Here is an 18,661-nt window from a genome sequence, read left to right as displayed (position 1 = left end):
AACACCAAAAGCTGGCAAAATGTCAACATGCAACTGCTCCAAAAGTGAAAGTGAAAGTTAAAAATGTCTCAGCAGTGAGTGACGAAGGAACAGAATATATGTTAATCATCAGCATGTGGAAAAGTCCCGTATGAATGAACTCTGCCTGGAAGGCCACTCCTTTCTCACACTCCGTCACTGCCTCCTCCTCTTTCACAGATCTCACAGCTGACGGATCACTGACGTCTCTGAGCTGCAGTGCAGCTCTTCACCAGCAGAACCAATGAGAATCAGCGCTCACAGGAGGAGGAAGCCAGAGGAGGGTTTGACCTTAAACCTGCTAAGCAGGAAGAGAAAGTATTCAAACTCATGCTGTTGCTGAGAGGAGAAAATGGCAAAGAGAGGAGCTCAGCTGGACTCAGAAAACTTCTCTTGTTCCATCTGTCTGGATCTCTTGAAGGATCCGGTGGCGGTTCCCTGTGGACACAGCTACTGCAGCAACTGTATTAAAGGACACTGGGATCAACAGGACGACAGGGGATTCTACAGCTGTCCTCAGTGCAGGAAGAGGTTCAGACAGAGACCTGACCTGGAGAAGAACTTCCTGTTAGCAGAGCTAGCGGAGGATCTGAAGAAGACTGAACTCCAAGCTGCTGCAGTTGATCTCTGCTCTGCTGGACCTGAAGATGTGTCCTGTGATGTTTGCTCTGGGAGGAAGCTGAAAGCCGTCAAGTCCTGTCTGGTCTGTTTGGTCTCTTACTGTGAGGAACACCTCCAACCTCACCATCAATCTGCTGCTTTTAAGAAACACCAGCTGGTGGAGCCCTCCAAGAAGCTCCAGGAGAAGATGTGCTCTCTTCACGATGAGGTGATGAAGATTTTCTGTTTCACTGATCAGCAGAGTATCTGTTACCTCTGCACCATGGACCAACACAGAGGCCATGAAACAGTCCCAGCTGCAGCAGAGAGGAGACAGAAGCAGAAGGAGCTGGAGGAGAGTCGACTAAACATCCAGCAGAGAATCCAGGAGCGAGAGAAAAACATGGAGCTGCTTCAGCAGCAGATGGAGGCAATCAATGTCTCTGCTGATGAAGCCAGATCTCAGATGATCCATCTCATCCAGAAGAGGACTGGTGAGGTGAAACAGCTGCTCAGGTCCCAGCAGCAAACTGCAGTGAGTAGACTCAAGGAGCTTCAGAAGAAGCTGCAGCAGGAGATCAGTGAGCTGAAGAGGAAAGACGTCCAGCTGGAGCAGCTGGCTCACACAGAGGACCACACCCAGTTTCTGATCAGCTACCCCTCAGTGTCAGCACTCAGTGAGCCCACACACTCCTACAGCATCCTGACTGCTCCTGTCAGATACTTTGAGGATGTGGCAGCAGCTGTGTCAGAGAGCAGAGACAAACTGGAGGACATCCCGAGAGAGACTGAAGAGGAGCTTTTTCTGCCACAACCAGAGACCAGAACAGAGTTCTTACAATATTCAAAGCAGATCACACTGGATCCAAACTCTGCACACAGAAGGCTGATATTATGTGATGGGAACAGAAAAGTAAGTTTCATATTAGAAAATCAGCTTTTATCTGATCATCCAGAGAGATTTACTGGATGTGTTCAGGTTCTGAGCAGAGAGAGTCTGACTGGACGTTGTTACTGGGAGGTGGAGTGGCGAGGAAGAGAAGGAGTTTATGTAGCAGTCACATACAAGAACATCAGCAGAGCAGGGTGGGGAAGTAAGTGTGGATTTGGATTTAATGACAAATCTTGGGCTTTATGTTGCTATTCTGACAGCTTTATATTTTGGCACAACAACACACCTACTCCCCTCTCAGGTCCTCGGTCCTCCAGAGTGGGAGTGTACCTGGATCACACAGCAGGGATTCTGTCTTTCTACAGCATCTCTGGAACCATGACTCTCCTCCACAGAGTCCAGACCGCCTTCACTCAGCCACTACACGCTGGAGTTTGGCTTCATCCTGATGACGGAGACTCTGCAGAGTTCCTGAAACCTCAGTAGAGGACTTTCATCAGATCTCTAATTGTAGTTTCCTAGTTCCTATTTCCTGTAGTTTCCTCATGTGCTTCACAGAGATGTGGTTGAAGAGACTTTTATCGGACTCTGCGGTGTCTCTGGGCGGATTCACACGAGCGCGTGCAGACCGGAGCGCCGCGGAGACCAGTAAGCAACGAGGGGGACTGGTGGTGTTTGTAATCGAGCGATGCTGCAACTCAGTGAACGTGCACGTGAAGGAACAGCTGTGCACACACGACCTGGAGCTGCTTGTGGTCAGCCTCAGACCACTCTATTTGCCGAGGGAACTCTCTCACATACTCGTACTGTGCGCGTACGTCCCGCCCACCGCAGATGCAGCGGCAGCGTGTGAGCAGCTCCAGAGCACCGTCAGCCAGATCCAGACCCGCCACCCCCCGGCCTGGCTGATGATCAGCGGAGACTTAAATCACGCTTAACTCTCCGCATCCAACATCGGGGTGGAAGACGCCGTCATCTACCTGCTGCAGCGGACACTCACCCACCTGGAGACTGTCAGAAGCACTGTGAGGGGCATGTTCTTCCACTTCTCCAGTGCCTTCAACAACATCAGGCCGACGCTGCTGTGGGGGAAGCTGACGGACGGGGGAGTGGACGGACACCTCGCTGCCTGGACCATGGACTACCTCACTGACCGTCCACAGTACAGGCGGCTGTGAGTCCGAGGTGGTGGTCTGCAGCACGGGGGCGCCCCAGGGCACCGTCCTCTCTCCTTTCCTCTTCACCATCTACACCTCAGACTTCACCTACAATACGAACAGCTGCCATCTCCAGATATTCTCCGATGACCCCGCCATTGTGGGCTGTGTGTCGGAGGGGAACCAGATGGAGTGCCGGTCGGTCGCCATTGACTTTGAGGACTGGTGTGAGCGCAGCCACCTGTGCTTGAACACCAGTAAGACGAAGGAGATGGTGATCGACTTCAGAAGGAGGACACTTCCACACCCACCGGTGAACATCCAGGGGGAGGATATGAGACAGTGGACAGTTTCAAGTCCCTGGGTGTTCACCTCAACAATAAACTGGACTGGCCCCACAACACCAACGCTCTGGACAAGAAGGGCCAGAGAGTCTCCACCTTCTGAGGAGACTGAGTTCCTTGGGAGTGTGCAGACCTCTGCTCATGACCTTTTATGACTCTGTGGTTCCTCTAGTGTCCACTACGCCGCCGTCTGCTGGGCCCAGGGCAGCACAGAGCGGGACAGGAAGAGACTCGACCGACTGGTCAGGAGGGCCAGCTTTGTCCTGGGCTGTCCACTGGACTCTCTGGAGGATGTGACTGAGAGGAGGATGCTGGCCAAGCTCACATCCATTATGGACAACAGCTCTCACCCACAGCCTCCCTCAGTGCAGGAGAGAGCGCTGCCCCAGGTCCTTCATCCCCACCGCTGTCAGACTGTACAACTTTACTGTGTCTAATATGAGCAATAACCTTGGACATTATAATATCTGTAACCATGGTCACGTTAACCCTATTAGAAATTTGATGTCACTTTATAATCCATTCACTCTGCTACACTAAAAACATATTGTGCATATTTGTATATATTATAGTTCCTGTTATATTTTAAGATTTATGTTGTACATACAGTTAGATCCTCCTGCTTTGAGTTTTTCTATTATCAATCTTTACTACGATTTGCACTATTACTTGTTCTTTATTTGAACCTTTCATTACTTTTTGCTCCCCCCTGTGTCTTCTACGAGCCTCTTGCACCTGTAAATTTCTCCACTGTGAGATTAATAAAGTCTATTCTGTTGTACTCTATTCTAAAGGAGTCTCCACATTTTCTGAGCTGAGACGTTGAGATTTCTGACAGGAAGAAGATCCGAAACCAACAGATGGTGGTTCATGTTCTCAGAGACTTTCTACGTGGACAAAAGGAGGTGAGATGAGTCTGGAGAGACACAAGGGAGTTGAGATAGTGAAGAAAAACATGAAGACTGCAGCCATCAGTCAAATTCCTGGCTGTCTCCTGTCAGACTCCAGTGGATCCCCCTTGTATGGGATTCCGATAACAGTGTTGTTTGCACTTTCCTGCATTGGCCGTCAAAATTTGAAGGGGGCTCAAACAGTTTGCCATTGCATCCAGTTCATAACCATCAGTGTCTAGGGCCCCCTGCCAGCCCGGGCCCCCTACTTGCCCTGTTGTGCCGGGTGTGATGCTCACAAAATAAGTGTTTCGTTGATATTATTACTCCCCCCCCCCCGCCCCTTCCTCCTATTAGAATTGCATTTTGCTTTATCCTGACAGATTACTGTTAAGAGAGAGATTGAAGTGCACAATGACATGCTGTTTGACCAAATGGCCACAGGGTGGCAGCACCCTCCAGCAGCATCACACTGATGGATGGAGAATGAGCAACTGTTGCCCTGCTTTGCTGATTTCTCTGTAATATTTGCAATATTTCCAAGTTAGTTACCACATTGTGTGTGATCACAGATGTCTATAAACCAATATGAATGTCCGGTGAGATGTGCACTGTAAGATTAAAGTGTGTGAAGTGTGTAAACTGATCATTTGATGGTCTGTAGTTGTGGAAATGGCGGCCGCTGTCCGTATTGATTTTTTGGTAACACTTTAAGCACCCGGTATAACACATTATAAGTAGTTATAAACACTGCTACATGATCACAATGCTTTATAGCTCACTATACAGCACTATACAGCATAGGGTTAGGGTTAGGGTTAGGATTAAGGTTCGGTCCTGGCATTGTGATCATTTCTGAATGTTTATAACTATTGCTCCACGTGTTATAATGGCATTATAATTCTTTATAAATGTACTTATAATGTGTTATACAGATGGCTTCAAATAAAGTGTTTCTCTTTTTTCTTCAGTCAATCCCAGTAATAGCTCAAGCCAAGTCACTTTTTCATTTAATGCTTGAACATATATTTATTCCATTTCAGTTTTGAATTATATCTATCTTTTTGCAGTTACGTATTCCTCCCCCTTCTGTCATTGTTTGCATGCTATCCTCATTAAAATACGAAAACCTATAAATGTTTGGGTGGTTTTAGTTAAAGCAGACACTGTTTTTTATCTGTGTGATTTTGACAAAGATCAGATCACATTTGATGGTGATTTTATGCAGAAATGTGAGAAATTCCAAAAGGTTCAGATACTTTTTCATACCACTGTATACTCTCCAGGCATATTAAGCACATGGGCCTTGCTCTGATTGGAGGGAGAATGAAGGAAAATTATTCTGTCCATTCTTCTTTGAATTGCCGATTTTCACGGTCCATTTTTCTTTTCATAATAAATTTGGAAAACGCCATTTTAGTCAGAATAAAACTCCAACAGCTGGCAAAATGTCAGCATGTCTGCGATAAAGGTGAAAGTGAAAGTTAAAAATGTCTCAACAGTGAGTGACGAATGAACAGGCAGTCTGTTTATCATTGGTCTGGAGGGCCACTCCTTTCTCACACTCCGTCACTGCCTCCTCCTCTTTCACAGATCTCACAGCTGACGGATCACTGATGTCTGAGTTACAGTGCAGCTCTTCACAAGCAGAACCAATGAGAATCAGTGTTCACAGGAGGAGGAAGCCAGAGGAGGGTTTGGCTTCAAACCTGCTGAGAGCAGGAAGAGAAACTATTCAAACACATGCTGTTGCTGAGAGGAGAAAATGGCAAAGAGAGGAGCTCAGCTGGACTCAGAAAAGTTATCTTGCTCCATCTGTCTGGATCTCCTGAAGGATCCAGTGGCGGTTCCCTGTGGACACAGCTACTGCAGCAGCTGTATTCAAGAACACTGGGATGAACAGGACAACAGGGGATTCTACAGCTGTCCTCAGTGCAGGAAGAGGTTCAGACAGAGACCTGACCTGAAGAAAAACATCCTGATAGCAGAGTTAGTGGAGGATCTGAAGAAGACTGGACTCCAAGCTGCTGCAGCTGATCTCTGCTCTGCTGGACCTGAAGATGTGTCCTGTGATGTTTGCTCTGGGAGGAAGCTGAAAGCCGTCAAGTCCTGTCTGGTCTGTTTGGTCTCTTACTGTGAAGAACACCTCCAACCTCACTATCGATCTCCTGCTTTTAAGAAACACCAGCTGGTGGAGCCCTCCAAGAAGCTCCAGGAGAAGATCTGCTCTCTTCACAATGAGGTGATGAAGATTTTCTGTTTCACTGATCAGCAGAGTATCTGTTACCTCTGCACCATGGACCAACACAGAGGCCATGAAACAGTCCCAGCTGCAGCAGAGAGGAGGCAGAAGCAGAAGGAGCTGGAGGAGAGTCGACTGAACATCCATGAAAGAATCCAGGATCGAGCAAAAGCTGTGAAGCTACTGCAGCAGCGGATGGATGCCATCAATGTCTCTGCTGATGAAGCAGTGAAGAACAGCGAGGAGAGCTTCGCCCAGATGATCTGTCTCATCCAGAGGAGGAGTGATGAGGTGACGCAGCTGCTCAGATCCCAGCAGCAAACTGCAGTGAGTGAACTCAAAGAGCTTCAGAAGAAGCTGCAGCAGGAGATCAGTGAGCTGAAGAGGAAAGACGTCCAGCTGGAGCAGCTGGCTCACACAGAGGACCACACCCAGTTTCTGATCAGCTACCCCTCAGTGTCAGCACTCAGTGAGCCCACACACTCCTCCAGCATCCAGACTGCTCCTCTCAGATACTTTGAGGATGTGGCAGCAGCTGTGTCAGAGAGCAGAGACAAACTGGAGGACATCCTGAGAGACACAAGGACAAACATCTCACTGAGAGCCACTGAAGAGGAGCTTTTACTGTTACAGCCAGAGACCAGAGCAGACTTCTTACAATATGCAAAGCAGATCACTCTGGATACAAACTCTGCAAATAGAGAGCTGCTGTTATCTAACAGGAACAGAAAAGTAACTTTAACCTGGCAAAAACAACCTTATCCTGATCATCCAGACCGATTCACTTTCTGGTTTCAGGTTCTCAGCAGAGATAGTCTGACTGGACGTTGTTACTGGGAGGTGGACTTGAGAGCAAGAGAAGGAGTTTATGTAGCACTCTCATACAAGAACATCAGCAGAGCAGGGAACTACAGTGAGTGTGGATTTGGATTTAATGACAAATCTTGGGCTTTATGTTGTTGTTCTGACAAACTGACATTTTGGCACAACAGCATTGAAACTCCCGTCTCAGGTCCTCGGTCCTCCAGAGTGGGAGTGTACCTGGATCACACAGCAGGTATTCTGTCTTTTTACAGCATCTCTGGAACCATGACTCTCCTCCACAGAGTCCAGACCACCTTCACTCAGCCGCTACACGCTGGAGTTTGGCTTTACCCTGATGAAGGAGACTCTACAGAGTTCCTGGAACCTCAGTAGAGGACTCCATCAGATCTCCTTGTGTAGTTTTCTAAAGGAGTCTCCACATTTTCTGAGCTGAGCTGAGATTTCTGACAGGAAGAAGATTTGAAACCAACAGATGGTCGGCCGTCTTCTCAGAGACTTTCTATGGAGACAAAAGGATGTGAGACGAGTGTGCAGAGACAGAAACGAGCTGAGTTAGTGGAAGAAAATATGAAGACTGCAGCCATCAGTCAAATTCCTGGCTGTCTCCTGTCAGACTCCAGTGGATCCCCCTTTTTTATGGGATTCCGATAACAGTGTTGTTTGCACTTTCCTGCATTGGCCGCCAAAATTTAAAGGAAGTTCACACAGTTTGCCATTGCATCCAATTCATAACCAATCACTGTCTAGGGCCCCCTGCCAGCTCGGGCCCCCTACTTGCCTTGTTGTGACAGGTGTGACGCTCACAAAATAAGTGTTTCATTGATATTATTACTTTTTTCCCCCCTTTCCTCCTATTAGAATTGCATTTTGCTTTATCCTGACAGATTACTGTTAAGAGACAGATTGAAGTGCACAATGACATGCTGTTTGACCAAATAGCCACAGGGTGGCAGCACCCTCCAGCAGCATCACACTGATGGCTGGAGAATGAGCATCTGTTGTCCTGCATTGCTGATTTCTCTGTAATATTTGCAATATTTCCAAGTTAGTTACCCACATTGTGTGTGATCACAGATGTCCGTAAACCAATATGAATGCCCGGTGAGATTTGTACTGTAGAATTGAAGTATGTGAAGTGTGTAAACTGTTTAATTTGATGGTCCGTAGTTGAGGAAATGGCGACCACTGTCCGTATTAACTTTTTTCTTTGGTTTGTTGCTTTGTGGCTCCGGGGCATTTGAAGGTTATCTGTGTGTGTGGAAAGCAGTTGAGTGTGTCGTACTATGTTCAAAAGACATCAAGTTAGTCTTAATTCACAGACTGAGATTAGTTATGGCCTCGTTTGGCAGCGCACATGACGGTGGTCAGTTTCAGTTCCTGGAATCTGGCGCCAAATCAAAGCAACCATGTTTGTCAATGTTCTTAGTGTTTATGTCATTCAAATGAGATTTACTCTGTTGTATGAATTGAACACTTATTAAATGTATCATTGTTACAAGAAGCACTTTGTCAATGGAGGGATGTTAAAAGTGTTTAGAGGTAGAAGTGCAGAAACAATTGCCAATTGGAAATGTGATTTTAAAGGGAAAATGTGTGTCTTGATGTTGTACAACTTTTGACAAGTTAATGTTTGAACAACATGTCAGGACTCTGACAGGTTTTCTTTTGTACTGTTGTTTGCTTAGTCAGGTATATAGTGTTAAAGTACGCCCAGTGGTTATCGAAATACCAAAACCTGACAACTGAACTTTTTCTAGTGTGGACTAAACATGTTGGCCCTCAGGAACACACATTGAGTGTATTCCTGAAACTGAAAGTGGGTCTTTATGTGGAGTTAGTGTTGTTTTGCTTTCTGTTATGAATAAATATAATTTTATAACAAAACTTCTATGATTAATGTTTCGCAAATATAAATGAAACATTGACCTCTTCTGTGTCAAGAAGTGTGAAAGTGATCAGGCTGTAAACTTTGGTAACCATTTCAAGTGTTGGAACAGAATCAACAGTGTTTTTTTTTTGTTTGTTTGTTTTTTTTTAACCTGTCCTGTCCAGCATAGAAGCAGCAGAATAGGAGTCTGTCTGCTGTTATGTGCCTGACAGATTTGTTCTTCCAAGAGGAGCTTTAAAGTATAAAGCTCCTCTTGTTAACATGCTTTCTTAACTTATTTTATTTATTTTGAGTGCTGATACATGATATTGCTGGACCTGACAGGGGGACAGAGAGATAGGTAAGAAGACAGAAAGTGGAAGAAACAAACGAGCAAACAACAACAACAAAAAGAGAGAAGAGAAGGAAGAGAATGCAAAGGTATGACAGTCTTTTAATTAATATCAACACTCCAGACAATCGGCTACTGCACCTACATAAAGATGTGGCAGAGGGCATCCCACGGACTTTTGCTGGAGAATATAGCGGATAGTGAACTGGGGTGTGAAGCTGAGGATCCAGGTATGAAATTACACAAGAGCATCAGGAGGCCTACTACAGATCACCATTAGTCTAACTCGCCACAAGAAAACAAGGTAACTGAGTCCACATGTAGAATGTGAAGCATGATTAAAGATCAGTGTTATCATGGAAATGTGACAGCGCTCATGCATATATGACCTCTGACCCCTGAGAAGACCAAAAGCAGGTCAGACAGACCCTCAGGGCCCAGACAACTAGCACCTATCCCAGAGCCCAGAGACCATACCCAGAAGAACCGGCCCACACTGGCGGATACCCACCCCAGGCCAGTGCCCCTCCCCCCAGTGCGCCGACCAAACACCCCGAGACACTGAGTATCATAACCCCACCCCCAACCCCCACAGCCACAGACAGATATGCACCGCCCGGAGCCAGCAGCTCCCCAACCCACAGCTAGCCCAAACCCCAGGCCTGTTAGGAAACAACAACCCCCTGCCACCCCCCACACGAGGAGGTACCTGGAAACGGGGATGTAGAAGACACCATTGCCCTCTTTTCCCCAGCTCATGAGTGTTGATGAAGTATATGTTGTTTGCAATTAAAATTGAGGGGCAGTAACCACCCCGTGCCGTGGGCGAGGCCAAACGAGCAGTCCCACCTGCCCGAGCAGCCCCACCCCCGATGGCGTGCAAAGTCCCCCAGATGTGTGTGTTGTATGTATTTGGTCTTGTTAGATGACCAGGTGTAATTAAGACTGAGAGGCGAGCCACCAAAGGGTGCAGTGATTGAGGCTACTTATAGATGGCCCCCTCCACCACACCCATCTTGATAAGCACGCCTCCCAAAGCCCTACGTGTGTGTGAATGAGAGCAGGGAGAGAGAGGGTTCCGGGGATGTCGTCTAGGGGGAAGAGAACTTCCCCCAGAGGGTGAACCGCAAGCGTCAGTATGAGCCCCCATCAACCAGAAGCCCCATGGTGCAGGTCAAACCAGGAGTGCCCCCCCCCCCCCCCCCCCCCCACCCCCACCCCCACCCCACAGGACCAGGGCGGACGGCCATCATAGCATCAGGAGGGGTGAAGGTGACAGACAGGAGACAGCAGAAGAAACCAGACCCAGGCCCCCGCAACTCCAGACCCACCGGGCCCACCCCCCACAGGGCACCTCACTCTCTCCTCACATACATACCCATCCAATTGCACACACACACACACACACACACACACACACACACACACACACACACACACACACACACACACACACACACAAATAAAAGACAAGGGTCAAAATCATACACAAATCTGAAAGCTCGCACACACAGAAGACCACAAATACACCAGTGCAAGAATATATATAACATAGATATACACAAAATAGTCAACTGTCAAATGTGAAAAAACAATTTTTCTCACTAATCCACACTAATAAACTGATAATTAGTCTGAATGGATGGAGTTAGTCTGAATGACCTGGAACACCGTCGTCAGTGAACCTGACGAATCCCTGACATGTTTAATTGTTTTGGTTAACGTCAAGAAAAGTCATAAAAATTCCAGGAATAAGCAATCACATTTAGGGGATTTCCACTTCTATCAGACTCCAAATTAGTTAACTTTGATCCGCAGAGGACAAACAAACCTGACTGACAGGCCTCAGAGGGATTTTCAGCAATGAGGAAGTAGTTTTGAGACGAGCCTTTATTGGAAACTTATTGAGGAGTGGAAGGTTTGACATCAGTGTGTAATAACTGAATACTGATTCTTTTTTATGGCTGGTTTTATAGTGGCAGATTCCCTGACATGTGATGAGACTCATGACGGACTGAGTTCAAATGAAGGTGACAACAATTGATTCTAGTGAAACGTCACTGGGATCCTCTGAGTCGGTGATGGAATGTAATGTATCAACAGAAATGCCTTTTCATTTTCAGAGTAAAATTACTTTTTTTGATTCATATAATTAATGACCATGCAAACAGCATTTTCATTCTCCTCTTTAAGTTGCACATTTTATCACGACTAAACACCCAACTGAGACTGCTTGCCCACTCCCCAATGTGAGAGGGACTTCAGTGGAAACACTTCTTCTGACTGTGGTGTACATCTAATCCACCAGGAGGCGCCGTGGATATTTGGGTTGAAGCTGAATAGATAAGAAGAGAGAGGGAAGGTTGTGTTGGCATTTATTTTACTTGTTTTAATTTTATTTCATTTTTTTAATGCTGATTTTATTTTATTTTTCCTTTCATGTTAAGTCTACTAGGTAATTGAACTGATAACCAATTCTCTCAATGCAATAAGAAAAAAGTAGATGGTTCACACACACATTCTCAATGTTTTTTTTTTTATTTACTGGAATCATCAAAACCACGAACACATACGGGATTATGAACTAAACAACAATGTGTGGAATAACTGAAAACCCTTTGCTTTCTTCACAGCACTGTAAACCCTGAACCATCTCTCTGAAAGAACAAACACATCAACCTCTGACTATTCTGACAGGTAAAAAATAATTACACAGACAAATCAATGGACAGAGTGATCACGAGTAAAGAAACCCCCTTCAAAAGTTAGAATAAAATTAAAAATACAGTGAAAAATTCCAACGTGGTGAAAAAATAAAATCTGAAATAAAATTTGCCTTTAGACTGTCACATGGCCATTATTTACAACATTTAAATTCTTAATGTTTTTTGTAGTTCTTGAAACATTTCCAGTTGAAAGAATCAAACTCAATGGGATTTGGTGGCAGAAAAAGATGTAGAAGTCCAAAACAATCAGTTCACTGTTCATAAAGAAAATCAGAATGTCAGAAAAAATCATCAAAAAAACAGATTCCTCAAAACAATCATTTAAAAAGTACAAAGTCTTTGCTAAAAATCCCCCAAAAGCTGCAGCTTCCTGTGGTCCATGAAGAAGAAAATCCAGTTACAGAAGGTGGAAGCGGCTTTAAAAATAAGTTCAACTGTTAGAAAAGCATCAGTTGAGGAATCAGTGAGGACACTGATGGCTGCAGCTCCATGATTTTCTCCACTAACTCAGCTTGTTTCGTCTCTCCATGCTCGTCTCACATCCTTTTGTTCAGAAAGTCTCTGAGAAGACGGCCGACCATCTGTTGGATTCAAATATTCTTCAGAAAAATTAATATTTATTAATATTCTTCTACAGAAAATGTAGAGGCTCCTTTAGGAAACAACACAAGGAGTTCTGATGGAGTCCTCTACTGAGGTTTCAGGAACTCTGCAGAGGCTCCATCACCAGGATAAAGCCAAACTCCAGCATGTAGTGGCCGAGTGAAGGTGGTCTGGACTCTGTGGAGGAGAGTCATGGTTCCACAGACGCTGTAGAAAGACAGAATACCTGCTGTGTGATCCAGGTACACTCCCACTCTGGAGGACTGAGGGCCTGAGACGGGAGTTTCAATGTTGTTGTGCCAAAATACAAATCTGTTAGAGTCACAATATAAAGCCCAAGATTTGTCATTATATCCAAGCCCACATTCAGTGGGGTTCCCTGGTCTGCTGATGTTCTTGTATGAGACTGCTACATCAACTCCTCCTCTGGTCTCCACCTCCCAGTAATGACGTCCACTCAGACTCTCTCTGCTTAGAACCTGGTACCATCCAGTCACTCTGTCTGGATAAAAAGAGTAAGTCTGAGCAGCTTCTGGATAAGTTACTTTTCTGTTGTTGTCAGATAATAACAGGTATCTGTATGCAAAGTTTGGATCCAGAGTGATCTGCTGTGAATATTGTAGGAAGTCTGCTCTGGTCTCTGGCTGTGGTTGTGGTGGTTGCTGTGGTGGTGGCAGTGATAGCTCCTCTTCAGTGGTTCTCAGTGGGATGTTTGTCCCTGTATCTTCCAGGATGTCCTGTAGTTTCTGTAGTTTGTCTCTGCTCTCTGACACAGCTGCTGCCACATCCTCAAAGTATCTGACAGGAGCAGTCTGGATGCTGGAGGAGTGTGTGGGCTCACTTAGTGCTGACACTGAGGGGTAGCTGAGCAGAAACTGGGTGTGGTCCTCTGTGTGAGCCAGCTGCTCCAGCTGGACGTCTTTCCTCTTCAGCTCAGTGATCTCCTGCTCCAGCTTCTTCTGAAGCTCTTTGAGTTCACTCACTGCAGTTTGCTGATGGGATCTGAGCTGCTGCGTCACCTCACCACTCCTCTTCTGGATGAGACAGATCATCTGGGTGAAGCTCTCCTCGCTGTTCTCCACTGCTTCATCAGCAGAGACATTGATGGCCTCCATCTGCTGCTGAAGTTGCTCCACGTTTTTCTCTCGCTCCTGGATTCTCTGCTGGATGTTTAGTCGACTCTCCTTCAGCTCCTTCTGCTTCTGCCTCCTCTCTGCTGCAGCTGGAACTGTTTCATGGCCTCTGTGTTGCTCCATCAGACAGAGGTAACAGATACTCTGCTGATCAGTGCGACAGAAAATCTTCATCACCTCATCGTGAAGAGAGCACATCTTCTCCTGGAGCTTCTTGGAGGGCTCCACCAGCTGGTGTTTCTTAAAAGCAGCAGATTGATAGTGAGGTTGGAGGTGTTCCTCACAGTAAGAGACCAAACAGACCAGACAGGACTTGACGGCTTTCAGCTTCCTCCCAGAGCAAACATCACAGGACACATCTTCAGGTCCAGCAGCTTGGAGTTCAGTCTTCTTCAGATCCTCCACTAACTCTGTTAATAGGATGTTTTTCTCCAGGTCAGGTCTCTGAATGTACTCTTTCCTGCACTGAGGACAGCTGTAGATTCCCTTGTTCTTCTCCTCATCCCAGTGGCTTTCAATACAGCTGCTGCAGTAGCTGTGTCCACAGGGAACCGCCACCGGATTCTTCAGGAGATCCAGACAGATGGAACAAGAGAACTTTTCTAAATCCAGCGGAGCTCCTATCTTTGCCATTTTCTCCTCTCAACAACAGCGAGTGTTTGAATACTTTCTCTTCCTACTCAGCAGCTTTAAAGCCAAACACTCCTCTGGTTCCTCCTCCTATGAACACTGATTCTCATTGGTTCTACCTGTGAAGAGCTGCACTGTAACTCAGAGACGTCAGTGATCCCTCAGCTGTGAGATCTGTGAAAGAGGAGGAGGAGGCAGAGACTCAGTGTGAGAAAGGAGTGGCACTCCAGGCCGATTCATGCTGGGAATTTTTTCCATGCCAATGATAAACAGACTGCCTGTTCCTTCGTCACTCACCGCTGAGACATTTTTAATTTTCACTTTCACTTCTGGAGCAGTTGCATGTTGACAGTTTGCCAGCTGTTGGCCTTCAATTCAATTCAATTCAATTCAGTCTTTTATATATATATCTGCTTTCTCGCCCACCCGGCAGTATTGTGTATGTGTCCTTCAAGCTCGGGTCCACTACCAGAAGCCTGGGAGCTTGAGGGTTCTGCAGAATCTCCGCTGTTCCTAGGTTTGCGCTCTTTTGAATAGAGATCTCAGATGTTGTTCCTGGTCTCTGCTGGAGCCATCCTTCCAGCTTGGGGGTTACTGCTCCCAGTGTTCCGATCACTACTGGTATCACTGTTGTCTTCATGCCCCACACTCTCTCTATCTCTTCCCTCAACCCTTGGTATTTCTCTAGCTTCTCATGCTCCTTTTTCCTGATGTTGCCATTACTTGGGATTGCTACATCTATCACCACAGCTGTCTTCTGCCGTTTATCCACCACCACTATGTCAGGTTGATTGGCCATCACCTGCTTGTCAGTGTGGATCTGGAAGTCCCACAGGATCTTGGCTCGACTGTTCTAGACCACCTTTGGAGGTGTCTCCCATCTTGACCCTGGGACCTCCAGTCCATACTTGGTACATATGTTCCTTGACAGCAAGGGTCAGCCACTTTTTTGGGGGGGCACTTGAATTGAATCACTTTCGGTCGACATGTGAAAGGTGATCTCTAAATAATTTAGTTTGATTCATGTAGACATTGAATCATAATGAGCCCAGGATGGAGCCTTGTGAAACTCTGAACGTAAGTTTGGTTCAGACTAAATCTGAAACTAGAGGCTGACACAAAAAACTTATTTGGATGTAAACCAGTTCATTGTTGTGAGGGTTAGATGTGTTTCAGTTAAAATTAAGAAGTTATCAAATTCCAGCACTAAATCACATTTGAGGGATTTTTACATCTGTCAAATGTCCAATCGGGTTAATTTTGATCAACAGAAGACAAACAAACCTGCCTGAAAGGCCTCGGGGGAATTTTTTTTTTTACCAGGTAGTTGTTGGAGAGCAGTCCTTCCTGGAATCTTATTGAGGAGTGGAAGGTTTGATATGAGTGTGTAAATCCCAAACATTGCTTCTTTTTGATAGCTGCCATTATAAAACTGCCTATTCAGACTAGTGATAAGACTCATGACTGACTTAAGTTCAAATCAGGGTCACAACAATTAAAAAAAATGTCATTCTAGCAAAACGGGACAAGTTATCTGACGATGATGATAGCTACTTCACTCATCCCAAAGGAAGTGTTCAGTAACTTTCATACAATAACAAATATCAAAAAGAGAACACAGGCTGGTTAAGCGTGAAGCTCATCTACCACCTTCTGTGTGTGTTCCTTGTAGATATTGTTCTGCCCTTCAAGGTTGTCTTTGCAAGACTAAGACCAGAAACACCCACCTGTGACTGCCTGGATGACTACCAGAAAACCGATGAGTCAGTGCCACACACATGGATACTGGAACGCCTGAAATTACACAACATCAACAGGGAACTGAGAACCTTCCTGGGAAACTCCAGGAGGCTATCTATGGAAGACAACTCTGGAAGCTAACTGGAAGACAGTGGCAGAGGCAAGCATCAAATATGGCATATACCAAGGAGACGCTCTGCCCCCCCTGCTGCCTGAACCCCCTCAGCCAGATCATCACCAAGAGTGGACACGGGTACCAATTCCACAGTGGAACAATCATCAGTCACCTTCTCCACATGGATGACATCAAGCTGTATTCCAAGAGAGAGCAGGATATCGACTCCCTGATTCACCTCACCAGGATATACAGCAGTGACATCGGGATAAGTGTGGGCGGATGGCATCAAGCAGAGGGAAGATTATCACTGCTGAACGGTTTGAACTACCTGAAGACAACATCAGAGATGTGGAAGACAGCTGCAAATACCTGGGGATACCACAGGTAAATGGCAACCAGGATGAAGCAGCCCAGAGGTCAGGAGGTCAGCCACAGCCAAATCCCTCCAGAGGGTGAGACAGGTCCTGAACAGTCAGCTGAATGGCAAGAATCAAATCCAGGCCATTAACATGTCTGCCCTGCCAGTAATCAGATACCCAGCTGGAATAATATCCTGGGCACTGGAAGAGATATAAGCTACTGATATCAAGACAAGGAAACTCCTCGCAATCCACAGAGGGTTCCACCTGAAGTCCAGCGTCATGAGGCTGTGCCCGAAGCCAAGTGAGGGAAGCCGAGGACTGGTGAGTGTCAAAACCACCATCCAGGAGGAAACACCATCCCTCCAAGAATACATCCAGAAAATGGCCCCCAATGACGACCTTCAATCTGCGTATATCTAGCCAATACTTTAGTGAATGTTAACGATGTACAGAGTGAGTTAAATGAAGAGAAATCATTGTTTTCTGATCAGGCAAACGGTCACCATACTGTTTGATTTTTCTTTGATTGACCAAACCATTGTTAAAACGATTGTAAGAACAAAACTCCAAGCTCTTTACTATTCTAACAGGTAACAAATGATTTCCAAATACAAATAAATGAAGAAAATCTGTTGTGTCACTGACTGTTTTGAGAAACAAAGTGTTTTGATTATAAAAACTTGAATAAAATATCCTGCCCAAAATTTAAAATCCGAATTCATGAAACACATCTAAGACTTCAAAACATGTATAAATGACTGTTAGCGTCAACTTCAGGCGTCAGTGACGCCCGTGACGCTTGCAACGCGCGTTCACACCGGATGCGTCGCGGGCGTTGTGAGCGGCGCTTTTCTATGCAAAGTCTATGTGGACGAGCGGCGGGGGGCGGGGCATCAGGAGCATCGCTTTTCGAGCGTCGGCGCCCACGACGCGCGTCCCGGGCATCAGGAGCGTTGTGAGAGTCGCTTTTTGAGAGTTGGGAAAACTAAACTTTCGACGCGCTGCCGCTGAGCGTCAACCAATCAGAGACGATCCCTCCGGTGCTACGTCACTACGTGTGATCCGAGGACCGATGCGGGCCGGCCAGTGTTGCCAACTTGGCGACTTTTTTTGTCAAAAGCAACTAGCGACAAATCTAGCGACCTTTTCTGGTGCTCTGACGTGAGCCCCTCCCCCGTCCCAAAGTACTCACAAGCGGTCAGTCTCACGCAGCGCTCCCAGCTGCAGTCAGAGCAGAGAGGAGGAGACCAGCCAATAGCGACTTTTCCGACGATGACGCGGTCTAGCTTTATTTAACAAATAAAGCCGAGCCGCTCTCCTGATGCGATCCGCCATAGCTGGAAACAGAAATCAGCCTCCCGCGCGCCAATAAACTGACGCGCGTCAAGAGCATCGCAAGCGTCATGAGCTTTGTGACCACCTGGTGTCAAGCGTCGTGCTTGAAGCGTCTCAAGCGTCAGCTTCGAGGCGTCCCAAATCGGCCCACAGTCGTCCAATACCGTGAAAACGACGGAATCAAACGTGGGAACAACAACAAAATGGGCTCAAGCAAAAAGAGACGAACACTGAAATACAAGCACAACGGATCTATAAGTTCATAACAGAGACGATGAAAAAAAGAAAAGAAAAGAAAGAAAAGCTATATGTGGATGAAAGGAGAAACACAGTATTCAAAATGGACAAATTCACAAAACCATTCAAGCTAACACCACAGAACACTGAGGAAAACTGGAAAGCAGGTGGTGGTCGAATCTCCACAACCAGAACAGCAGTCATGTGAGGAAATACCAAAGATCTGACAGGAAAGGTCAAGATACAGCAGAAACACTAGCAGAAGGGAAATGTTCTGAGGTTAAAGGTGGACAGAGATGTGATGGTCAGAACCCAGAGAGCTAAAGAAAAAGCAAACACCAGTAAAGTTCAGAGGTTTGTGGTGTACTGTTAGAGACGGAGCCATGAAGCCAAGTCCACAGTCCAGGAAGTAAAGACAGCAGTTCCTGTTCTGAATCAACTCCGCATTTCAACTGATAAAAGTGTTAATACAGACACAAAGTGACAAGGTTTAGTATTCCGTTCTGAGCACAAAGAAGAAGCAGTCAATCACAAAACTGAAGTGATGCACAATTATTAACAGTCTGGATATAGTATTTATTTTACTCAAC

The 18,661-nt window shown here is 46.1% G+C and overlaps 3 protein-coding genes across 7 annotated transcripts; 2 read left to right on the top strand and 1 right to left on the bottom strand.

Moving 5' to 3' along the window:
• The first annotated feature begins 202 nt into the window (after nt 1-202).
• Nucleotides 203-8,812, top strand: LOC115385959 (tripartite motif-containing protein 16-like). Of its 5 annotated transcripts, XR_003931219.1 has the most exons (3): nt 203-1,531; nt 1,906-2,075; nt 7,343-8,812. XR_003931219.1 is itself a non-coding variant. In XM_030088089.1 (2 exons), the coding sequence occupies exons 1-2, from the start codon at nt 371-373 to the stop codon at nt 2,078-2,080; spliced, it is 1,173 nt and encodes a 390-aa protein (XP_029943949.1). In that variant the 5' UTR covers nt 203-370; the 3' UTR covers nt 2,081-3,751. The 5 variants fall into 5 exon arrangements, 2 of the variants coding, with proteins under 2 accessions (XP_029943949.1, XP_029943948.1); XR_003931218.1 differs by having other exon boundaries at nt 203-2,075; XR_003931217.1 differs by lacking the exon at nt 7,343-8,812 and adding an exon at nt 2,345-3,751 and having other exon boundaries at nt 203-2,158.
• Nucleotides 5,596-7,360, top strand: LOC115385955 (tripartite motif-containing protein 16-like). The gene has a single exon (XM_030088083.1). The coding sequence runs from the start codon at nt 5,667-5,669 to the stop codon at nt 7,338-7,340; it is 1,674 nt and encodes a 557-aa protein (XP_029943943.1). The 5' UTR covers nt 5,596-5,666; the 3' UTR covers nt 7,341-7,360.
• Nucleotides 8,813-11,737: 2,925 nt separating the features above from the next.
• LOC115385954 (tripartite motif-containing protein 16-like) lies at nt 11,738-14,288 on the bottom strand. The gene has a single exon (XM_030088082.1). The coding sequence runs from the start codon at nt 14,280-14,282 to the stop codon at nt 12,603-12,605; it is 1,680 nt and encodes a 559-aa protein (XP_029943942.1). The 5' UTR covers nt 14,283-14,288; the 3' UTR covers nt 11,738-12,602.
• Nucleotides 14,289-18,661: the final 4,373 nt, after the last annotated feature.

Source organism: Salarias fasciatus, chromosome 3 (genome assembly GCF_902148845.1).
Source record: "Salarias fasciatus chromosome 3, fSalaFa1.1, whole genome shotgun sequence".
Taxonomy (NCBI): domain Eukaryota; kingdom Metazoa; phylum Chordata; class Actinopteri; order Blenniiformes; family Blenniidae; genus Salarias; species Salarias fasciatus.
The sequence above is the reverse complement of the archived record's forward strand: the minus strand, read 5'-3'. Positions and strand labels throughout refer to the sequence as shown.

Coding starts and splice junctions, on each gene's coding strand:
- LOC115385955 (XM_030088083.1), top strand. CDS start 5,667: ATGGCAAAGAGAGGAGCTCAGCTGGACTCAGAAAAGTTATCTTGCTCC.
- LOC115385959 (XM_030088088.1), top strand. CDS start 371: ATGGCAAAGAGAGGAGCTCAGCTGGACTCAGAAAACTTCTCTTGTTCC. Junction 1,532..1,905: donor TATGTGATGGGAACAGAAAA/GTAAGTTTCATA, acceptor TCTCCTCCACAG/AGTCCAGACCGCCTTCACTC.
- LOC115385954 (XM_030088082.1), bottom strand. CDS start 14,282: ATGGCAAAGATAGGAGCTCCGCTGGATTTAGAAAAGTTCTCTTGTTCC.